Here is a 10,926-nt window from a genome sequence, read left to right as displayed (position 1 = left end):
GGCGGAGGGTGAGCGAAGGAATCCTCCGCAAGGCTGCACTCCGAAATCAACGGCACGTCACAGACACAATCAATCCTTCTCTCTCCCTTTCTACCTCTCTCGTGCACGCTCGCTCTCTCTCTCTCTCTCCCTCTCTCTCTCTTTCCCTCTCTCTCACACACGCGCTCTCTTTTCTCTTCTCTGTCACAGAGTGGAGCGGAGCTGCGTTCTTAAGCAGAAGCCTCACCGCTGCTGCGCTGCTGTCCTCTCTCTCTCACCCCCTCCTCCTCCTTCTTCTTTTCCTCTCTCTCTCTCCCTCACTCACTCTCTCTTTCTCTCTCTCTCTCTCTCTATCCCGCACCAACACCACCCCCGAACCCCCCTCTGGAGAAATTGACGGATTATTGCTAACTGTGCACGCGGCAGCCTGCAGCTGCTACAGCGATGGACCAGGGGAGTGCAGCTAGTTAAAAAATGCAAAACGGAACGACCGCAATGTGCGTCTATTAGCCCTTTTCTGGATTTGTCTGTGAACGGCTAATCAACCGGACAAGTGTCGGAGGCTGGTGGAGAGAGAGAGAAGAAAAAAAACAAAAAAAAGTAAGGAGGAGGGGGGGGGAAGACTTCAACACGAGGGAAAGAAAATCAGGACTTGGGATTTTTTTTTCTCTTTGATCTTTCTTCTTTTTCCCTCCCTCTGTGTTCATTCTGTGTTATGTTAATTGCTTTTGATTCATTTAGGCTTTTTTCTCCCCTCTGTCTACCTTGGTTGAACCTGTACATAGTACTGCCATGGAGCCTCACAAAAATATTCTGTGGTTTTCAGCATCGGCTTCCAAGGACAATCAGTGGGGGAGATAAGAGGAAGTCTCTTCTAGGCACGATGGATCCACGCACCTGCTTAGCTCTCTCTCTGGGCCTGGTGTTGTTGTCAACTGGTTCATCTTAATGCTGCTTTTGTCTGGATTTAATAGGAGCCATTTTGTTGAATTGCTTCTCTGTCCACTTCACACTTTTCTGGAGGGGATTTGAAAAAAAAAAATGTCCAACTGCTCCTGATGGGGAGGCTGACTGAATGTGATCCTGTTTGTGCTCGCTGATCTAAAGGGGGAGACCAGATCTCTCAGTAAACAAAAACTTATGAGGTAAGTGCTCGTTTTTTATTTAACCCTGTAGTGCTTCTTGTCTCTGCTGACTCCGGTTTTTACTTCGTTTATTTACCCCTCCACCCCTTTCCCCCTTACATCTCTCCGCACAGCATCCTCCTGCACTGTCGATGGAAAAAAGAACGAGAGCCTTGCTCAAACCAGGGTAGGGCCAGTTCTCCGTCCCTGAGCCAAATCCCCACACAATGTTGAATTATGAACGTGCCACATCATGAGTCTCTCGGGGCAGGTAACTGTGCACCGTGCCTGGAACTCAGCCCTGCTCTGTGCAGTCTACCTCATGGTGCGAGCGTGGAGTGTGTGCGCGGCCCCCTCGGGCCCCCTCAACTGCCCGGCTGTCTGCTCCTGCAGCAGCCAGTTCAGTAAGGTGGTGTGCACCCGCCGCGGGCTCGTCCGAGTGCCTCCAGGGATCCCCTCCAACGCCCGCTTCCTCAACCTGATGGAGAACAGCATCGAGACCATCCAGGCGGACACTTTTCGCCACCTCCATCACCTGGAGGTCCTGCAACTGGGCAGGAACTCCATACGGCAGATCGAGGTGGGCGCCTTCAATGGCCTGACCAGCCTCAACACGCTGGAGCTGTTCGACAATCGGCTCACGGTCATACCCAGCGGGGCGTTTGAGTACCTGTCCAAACTGAGGGAGTTATGGCTCAGGAGCAACCCCATCGAGAGCATACCGTCATACGCGTTCAACCGAGTGCCCTCGCTCATGCGCTTGGATTTGGGCGAACTGCGAAAGCTGGAGTATATTTCAGACGGTGCTTTCGAGGGATTATACAACTTGAAATACCTTAATCTTGGAATGTGTAATCTGCGCGAGATGCCCAACCTCTCGCCGCTGGTGGGACTGGAGGAGCTGGAGGTCTCGGAGAACTTCTTCCCTGAGATCAAGCCTGGCTCCTTCAGAGGCCTAAAGGTTCTGAAGAAACTCTGGATTATGAACTCCAAGATCACGCTTATTGAGAGGAATGCTTTTGATGATGTCACGGGCCTGGTTGAGCTGAACCTGGCCCACAACAACCTCAGTTCCCTCCCGCACGACCTTTTTGCACCCCTGAGCTACCTGGTGGAGCTGCACCTCCACCACAACCCGTGGCGGTGCGACTGCGACGTGGTGTGGCTCTCCTGGTGGCTGCGGGAGTACATCCCCACCAACTCCACGTGCTGCGGCCGCTGCCACCAACCGGCCCACATGCGAGGACGCTACCTTGTGGAGGTGGACCAGACGACCTTTCAGTGCTCGGCGCCGTACATCTTGGACGCGCCGCGGGACCTAAACATCTCAGCGGAACGCGTGGCCGAGCTCAAATGCCGCACGGCGCCCATGTCCTCGGTGCGCTGGCTGCTGCCGAACGGCACAGTCCTGACGCATGGCTCCAACCACCCACGGATTGTTGTGCTCAATGACGGCTCACTGAACTTCTCCAACGTGCTGCCGTCCGACACGGGCATCCACACCTGCATGGTGACCAATGTGGCGGGCAACTCCAACGCCTCTGCCTACCTAAACGTGAGTGCGGCCGAGCTCAACACGTCTGACGTGGTCTGCTGCACCACCACCGAGGTCGTTGACGTGGTGGAGCCAGTCTCCGAGAACACGTTCAAGCCCAAGACCACCGTCACGGCCTCGCCGTCAGTCTTTCAGCCCGTCTTCATCTCCACGCCGACCGTACTGCTCCAGACCCCGCGGCAGGTGTCTGTGCCGACCTCGCCCCGCAACACCCCGCGCCCGCCCTCGCCCAGCCTGGACGACATGATGAAGACCACCAAGATCATCATCAGCTGCTTCGTGGCCGTGACCATGCTGGCCGCCGCCATGCTTGTGGTCTTCTACAAACTGCGCAAGCGGCATCAGCACCGCAGCAGCGTGGCGGCCGCCAGGACTATAGAGATCATCCACATGCAGGAGCAGGAGCAGGAGGTGCCTCCACCGGCCTCCTCGGGGACCTGCCTGCCCGGGGAGGGCCTGCGTGACCACAACAGCATCTACAAGCCCTACAGCAGCAGCACCTACAAAGCAGCACACGGAGCAATGTGGACAGATAACAACATCGGCAACTCTCTACACCGCTCGCGGCCCACCACCACCACCATCAGCACCATCCATGAGCCCTACCTTAAAAAGTCCCACAAGGAGAAGGTACAGGAGACTCAGATCTAGCATCTCTCTCTCTCTCGCTCTCTCCCAACCTCCACCCCCTAGTGCCCCAAACCCCAACTCACCATAGCCTTTACTCTTTGTGTTTTGACTTCTTTTTTCACCCTTCATCTACACATGCAATAGAATGCACAAAGAAAAAAAAAAAGACAGCAAACTACTTTTTTGTACAAAGTGCAAAACTGAGACTGTTTTTTCTTGTACATGCTTATACATAAATATGTGAAAAAAAAACTATATATATAAATATATGAAATCAGTCCACTATGGGATGCTGAGAACAAACAGATTATATTAAAAAAAAAGAAGAGGAAATTTAAACTTTTCTAACCTGTAACTTCTATTTAAAAGGTTGAGATGTGAAGATGTCAAATGTCATTGAGAGATGATAATAGACTTGTTTGAAAAAGGGCATTCTGTGATTTTTAGACCATTATGCTAGATAGGATGCAGAAAAACACCATTTATACCCAGAAAACTTTCATTAAAAAAAGGGAAAAAAGGAACAAAAAAAGAATATGTCCCCCGAATGAATCTTTACAGGTTTATCTTGTAAAAGCACCAAGAATTTGTAATGTGCCAAGTGTTACACTGCACCGGCAATAAAATGATTTTTTTTTGGGAAAAGACAACAAAATAATTCAAATACAAAATGTAGGTAGAAGGACCTTCGTCTAAGGATAGCATTTCAAAGCTGAAAGATAGAGTCTGCTGTTTAGTAGCTCTCAGCCAAAATGCTTCTGGACTGCACCACATTTCCGCAGCTAGTGTTTAACTCTATGTTTGCTGAGGATTCAGCCTGAGTTGTCCCCCGTATTCAGTGCTTTCTTTCTCTCGGTAATTACCAACCCTGCTCTTCGGGAGTGCTCACATTATTCTCCAGTTCCCTTTGCTCTAGGGGGATCCAGAGGTTGTAATTTATCACTCCCCTGTCCAACCCCCAGCTCCCTCCCCACCTGAACAGTTTGATACAAACAGGTTTCTCAGATCTTGGTTGCTTTCTATATTTCTTTAAGGTCCTGGTCGGCTTCATTATGGCTTGTGTAGCTTTTAGGGCTAATTTAGTAAATGCATTACAACAGTTGCCTCAGATTAGTTTTTTGCAAGGGCTCACACGGGATGATTTTTGTCCCTCAGAAGAGCGGAGACTGGGTGCAGTTGTTTGGTCGTTTTTTGCCGCAAGTATAGAAAAAAAAAAGACAAAAAGACAAAAAAAATTGAAATAATAAATGCTTACACTTTATCTTTGGTGGAAGGGAAATGATTATGAGTGTTTGGGGTTGTGGGCTGTCCTCTCCTGGAGTCATTGAAACAGTGTTATTTTTTTTGTTCTTTGTTTTTTTTCTCCATTATTTCAAGCAACACTATTTTTATGAGGAGTCTACAGAGGTTACAACAAAGAGTAATAAAAAAACAACAGCACTTGGTTTGTATTTCTCTAATCAAAGTTCTTTCTGTTTGCCTCTTTACACCCTACCTCCCCTCCCCCTCTCCACAACCACCCACTCACTCACACACACACACACACACACACACACACACACACACACACCACACAGACAGACACACGTTGATTCATTCTCCGCTGCGGTGTTCCTTGGTGTTGGGTGGCAGACTGCGAGGGCAATGAGGTGGCGAGAATAGCGCTGTCGGTTCAGGAGGCATTTCCTCTGCTCCGTGGCGTTCTCGTTCTCGTTGGCGGTGGCGGCAGCGGCGGCGACAGTGGAGCGTTCGCTCAGCGCTGGGGCCTGAATGAGATGCTGTGAGGGATGTCTGGCTGGCCAGATTTCAGTCTCTGATAAGGCCAGCTCAGAGCGTATCGAACAGGAGCACATGGCGCACTGAGTGACTGCAGAATGAGCGAGCAGAAGGGCTGCCGCCGAGTGGTGGTGGGGGCTGTCAACCCACTCACTCACACACACACACACACACACACACACACACACACACACACACACTGCTGTCAACCCCCACCCTCCGCAGAGAAAAGGTGATGATGAAGACCAGACGTTGTGTCTTCACACTGATCCCACACACACACACACACACACACACACACACACACACACACACACACACACACACACACACACACACATATATATGAGAGGGAGGGAGAGTGTGGAAGGAGAGGGGACGAGATAGTGTTGACCAAATGCAATTTTCTACTGGAATGCAGTTTCAAAAACGAGGAAGAACTGGCAGGGAGCGCCGCACGGGCACAGCACCCCTTGCACTTGTGTGTCTCGCCGCCGTGGTGATGAAGTTGCTAATGATTCTCGCGTGGCTGTAGATAAGGTTGTGGTTTCAGGATGATGAGGCGTGTGTCAAATCCATCACCTTCCTGATCCATTTAATCTGGCTTAGCAGCATATGATTTGGGTGGTGTGTGTTGCCAGAGACAGTCGGAGCATATATAGATATACACCACATGAGTCTTAGATTGTTTGTATCCAACGGAGCAGAGCAGAGCAGAGCAGACAGATATGTTAACCGATATGTAAGGTAAAGGGGTCTCTTTGCTACTCTCCAGCAGCAGATGCAGCAGTTATGTGTAATTAAGGTTTTGCAACAGTCGCTACAGCCAGTATGGAGCTACACAAAGCCTAATGCATTCAACCTGCTTATTATCCACAGAGCTTTGCTTGGTCTCACCCATGTAGCAGTGGGTAAATTAAATTGTTTTGCACTGGTGTTGCGTGAGTTTGCGTTTCCTCTTAATGTATGCTTTTAGGGCCAAAAACATTGACATTTTCTCTGTTGGAGGGATATTTCATAATGACCTATTTTTTCTCTTGAAATGGATCAGCCAGAATCCTGAGGTTTTATTTTTTTGCTGGAGATAGAGATGCGGTTTCTGGTAGTTTGTGTCAGCCAGTTTTAGATGAACATGTGGAAATTTCTCTTCTTCTCTCTTTTTTTGTTGTTCTGGTCTATTCCTCATCCTTCTCTTCAGTTCCGGTGTTTTCCATTAGTTTGTCATGGACTCCTCTCCTCTCGTCTAACCAGTCAGAATGAGGTCTTTTCAGGATATTCATGCAGAATGCATTTGATTTTGTAGGTGTCTGTGTTTCTCTCTGTGTGTGTGTGTGTGTGTGTGTGTGTGTGTGAGTGTGTTTGTCTGAGAAGTTAAATCCTCCATAATCTCATCATCTACTTACACCTGCATACAGATACTCAAACGACGAGGGCAAACACAAGTGTGACTCTCTATTTGAGCCTTCCCCCAACACACTCAGACACACACACACACACACACACACACACACACACACTCAGACACACACACACACACACACACACACACACACACACACACACACACACACACACACACACACACACACACACACACACACACCACACAAACCTGATTTTTATCAATTAATGAAGTTTCCCCGCTCTCTTGAGTTTGTGCCTCTGTCTCTGGTCTCTGATAGCCAGCTTTGTGCTCTGACAGCCATTCTGGTCAATGATCCATGGCCCCATGGCTCGGCCTCAGCCCATCATTTGTCCTTACTGTAGTGGCTGGGAGCAGGTGTGGGGGTGGGGCGGTTGGGTGGGTGCGTAGAGATGAGATGGTTACGGGCAATGAAATAAGAGGCATTTTCTCACTGTTTGTTCTAAAAGCAAGAAACCTGTCATCGAGGTCACTTAAAATAGAGCTGGCACATTTTTTATACCCACTTCAAGCCTCGGCATGAGGCAGTGAATGCTGCTGCTGTTTTTCTTACTGCTGCTGCCGCTGCTGCTGCCGTTGCCGCTGCCTTGGCCTAGTGCTCTGCCCCAGAGCCCGCTCCCTGCTGCTCACCCATGATCCCCAATGCGAGGGCTTACGTCCTCAGTTGTCTCTTTTGGTCCCACCCTACATGAAGTGTCCTTATTACAGTGCGCTTACATATGTCATGAACAGTACTATGTACTTATCTTGGAAGTACCTATTAATACATTCATTCCATTAACAATTCTACCCCTGATTCTAACCCCAACACCATATCAATCATGTACCAATACACACTAAAACAATTATACTCTACTTATTAGTTTAAGTGCATAGGGCCTAAAGACACTTATTATAAAGTGTGGTCTCTAGTTTATTGCCTATTTTTTCCTTGTTGTTGTTATTCTCAGTTTTGTATCCAGTCTAAAGCAGACGTGTGTGTGTGTGTGTGTGTGTGTGTGTGTGTGTGTGTGTGTGTGTGTGTGTGTGTGGCTGTTGGCAATGTGAATGAGGTGAAAGTGAGTGCAGGTAGAGGAGACTCTGTACTCCAGCCTGCCCCGCGAGGCTGCGAGGACATGCAGAGATGAGACACTTTCTAATTTCAGTGACAAAGTGCTTTTGTCATTGACACAAAAAAGAAGGAAAGGAGCACCATGTTTACACTGGTCAGACAGGAAGTAGGTGACTCAAGGCGTACATGGGAGCAGTTTCTCTTCTGAGCATGCAAGCGTTGAGATGCTTACCTTTAATGAGTCCATTGTGCTTTCTTTCTTTCTTTCTTTCTTTCTTTCTTTCTTTCTTTGCTCTTTGCGGATGGGTCCGACTGCTTTTCTTCACTTCTAAACTGAGTTTAAAAGAAATTTAAAAGTCCCCAGTCCAGGGTTTTGATTACATAGTGGTGATTAAACATGGTTCTCCACTGCTTTCCACTCTCAGAAACAGTGGAGAGAATGAAAATTCATGAATTTTTAAAGATAACCTGATAGCCGGAATCCCTTCCCTATCGATTTCAATTTGAGGAGACTGGGAAATGAAGTGGATAGATGTGGCAGTTTGTTTGCCTACAGACTGACACAGTTTCAGATTCTCTCTTCTAGAGAAAAAATGATACCAGCTAGGTTTGATCCAATTGCTTTTGTCTTGAGGTTTTTCACAGTGTAATCACCCTAAAACTCTTTACAAGTGATGGGTTGTTTAGTTTCAGCGAGGTCTATACTGTCAATGTGTGTATGTGTATGTAGTTGTAAATGTACTGTGTATGCCTGCATGTGTGTGTGCACATGTAACAATACGTGGACTACAGGCAACTATATGAGTGTTATGACATACATTTTTTAAACTCCTCCTGATTAAACACTTTTTTTCTACTTTACAGGCTATCAAATAATGACCATTTATAGTGTACACACACACACACGCACGCACACCCACATGCAGTATTTCACACAGTATCTCACAGGTTTCCACAGATTTGTGCCAGATGTCTGGCTCCACTGTTCATTTGGAGATAAACTCGCACGCTTCCTGATACGGCAGTGTTGTCTGACAACAACTCGAGATACAGAGCGGGAGAAACATGGCCGTATTCTATGGTCCATTTATAGGGGGATTCGGAGGCACACGCTATCCTTGTGTGAGGCGTCAGGAATGAGGTTTCCATGCTTGATCGGTCACCAGTCCCAAGGCAGTATTACGGTCACACAAAACCATACGTGTACACTGCGCCTTGTCACGGTTCACTATGCACAGTAAACCTGTTAGACATGATTCTTTTGGATGTAATTCAACAATGGCTGGGATTTTTACACAGGGGTTGCGTGTGTGTGTGTGTGTGTGTGTGTGTGTGTGTGTGTGTGTGTGTGTGTGTGTGTGTGTGTGTGTGTGTGTGTGTGTGTGTGTGTGTGTGTCCGTGTGTGAATACTTACTCTAAAAGGTCATCCCCTGCATATTGTGATGATCAATGGGATGTGATGAATAAGAAGGCCTGTGATTGGTGGTCATGATTAACACACACACACACACACACACACACACACACACACACACACACACACACACACACACACACACACACACACACACAAAAAAACATAATTTATATAACATAACTCTCTCTCTCTCTCTCACACACACACACACTCCCACACACACACACACACACACACACCACAGTGTGCACAAGTGTACAGGCAGATAGTCCACATATCTGAAAGCAAACACCAGCAATTCCATTGGCTTATACGCCACATGGTCCCTGGCAATAAATATTAATATTCCACACATGTCTTATAGGGTTAAGACACATTTTGAACACTCGTATGTAATGCATTACCGAACCAACCATAATGTTCATGAGCCCTCAAATTCCCTGCAAATCATCACATTCATTCACCTACGCATAGATGAGACCAGTGAAACAGCGTTCATTATCTCTCTGCTCGGTAAAGCGAGCTGCTGCATATGCAAGAGAAGTGCGACCTTCAGGATTTTAAGGTCAGACTTTTACTCCCACAACATGGCTTTAATGCTCTGGAGCAGAATATTTGGGTCACCAACACACCGAGCGGTGCGCCGTGATCCACCACCAGAACCAGCAGTCAGCACTCGCACCAGAGGTCACGCACAAACACACACACACACACACACACACACACACACACACACATTCCTCAGGCATTGATTATGAATTTCCAGGCAGGCTTCGATAATAATGACAAAGAGAACATCAATTTCTTTGCTTGGCACCACAGGCTGACCTCTTGGTTGGAGTTATTTGATGACCACTCTGTTGTGGGGTACCATTTCATCTGTAGGCTGTGATAAACCTCATTACACAACTAAAATGCAGTGATTTCACAAACAGATGGGGATACATTAAGATTTTGTCAGAGAGAATGAGAATCCTTGCAAAGTAGGTAACATAATTCTACACGACATGCAGGGCTTATGGCTTGCTTGATAGCTTCCAGTGCATGCAGGGAATATGTGTGAAGTCTAAAATAAGCACCGGATTAAAAACATACATCTGGATTTAAGAAACCTCTACCAAGGGAGATGCTCACGCATTTCATCATATATAACACACGCATGCACACACGCACATGCATCCCCCTAGGTGAAATACAGTGAGGGAGACACAAATAGCTAGACCATGGAGCATTAGAATTAATATGTGTTCTTGAGCGTGTGATGCATGATCCAGACCTGGTTTGCGCTATCAGAGGGAAACACTCACTCTAAATTTAAACGAGGTCATTACCTGCGTCTCTTTCTATGCAGTCAAGCTGTTTATACCTCTCCACAGATATGCTAATGACCTTCCAGTACAAGCAAGCTGCTGAAAAGATGAGAAATTTCAAAAGGAAAATACCTCAGAGAGTTGGGCTGTTGAACATGTGTATCCATATATAGAAAGGGACTTTAATAAAGACACCAGCGATTCGAGATAGTATTCCATCATTGTTTATGACACTGGACCTCATGTCCTACTGATCGTGTCTTCTTTATCACACGTGTCTGCAGTGAAAGGAATATTATATTTCTTGTTGTTGAACCAACGTGCGACAGCTCTAGTCACTTCAGTTTGTACTTCACCGCAAAACAACTTTAGCGTTTATTCCCCTGTAACAAGTCAAGGTAAAGCTTGAAAGGTTGTGTGAAAGGACATTTATTTGGTTGACTTATTTCACGGCAACAGCCAAGAACAAACGTTTCCTGGTAACCATTGGACTCGAAGGATACCCCGCCTCAGGATCCGCTAAAAGCATAGCACCAATGGAGGTTTGCCTGAGCTCGAAGCAGATCGGGTCAGTACGCATTAAAGTGGATGGCGGGTGAGTATGCGAGGAGCCCCATCTGTTTGAGTGTTTTGATGCCGTCGCTGGCTTTGGTCACCTGTT

General features: G+C 47.3%; 1 protein-coding gene across 2 annotated transcripts; it reads left to right on the top strand.

The window, feature by feature from the left end:
• Positions 1-445: 445 nt before the first annotated feature.
• lrrc4.2 (leucine rich repeat containing 4.2) lies at positions 446-4,728 on the top strand. 2 transcript variants are annotated; one of them, XM_012839109.3, is made up of 3 exons: positions 446-579; positions 806-1,124; positions 1,238-4,728. In XM_012839109.3, exon 3 carries the CDS (start codon positions 1,357-1,359, stop codon positions 3,307-3,309), a length of 1,953 nt encoding a protein of 650 aa, XP_012694563.1. In that variant the 5' UTR covers positions 446-579; positions 806-1,124; positions 1,238-1,356; the 3' UTR covers positions 3,310-4,728. The 2 variants fall into 2 exon arrangements, with proteins under 2 accessions (XP_012694563.1, XP_042563324.1); XM_042707390.1 differs by lacking the exon at positions 446-579 and having other exon boundaries at positions 586-1,124.
• The last annotated feature ends 6,198 nt before the right edge of the window (positions 4,729-10,926 follow it).

Source organism: Clupea harengus, chromosome 3, assembly GCF_900700415.2.
Source record: "Clupea harengus chromosome 3, Ch_v2.0.2, whole genome shotgun sequence".
NCBI lineage: Eukaryota > Metazoa > Chordata > Actinopteri > Clupeiformes > Clupeidae > Clupea > Clupea harengus.
The sequence above is the reverse complement of the archived record's forward strand: the minus strand, read 5'-3'. Positions and strand labels throughout refer to the sequence as shown.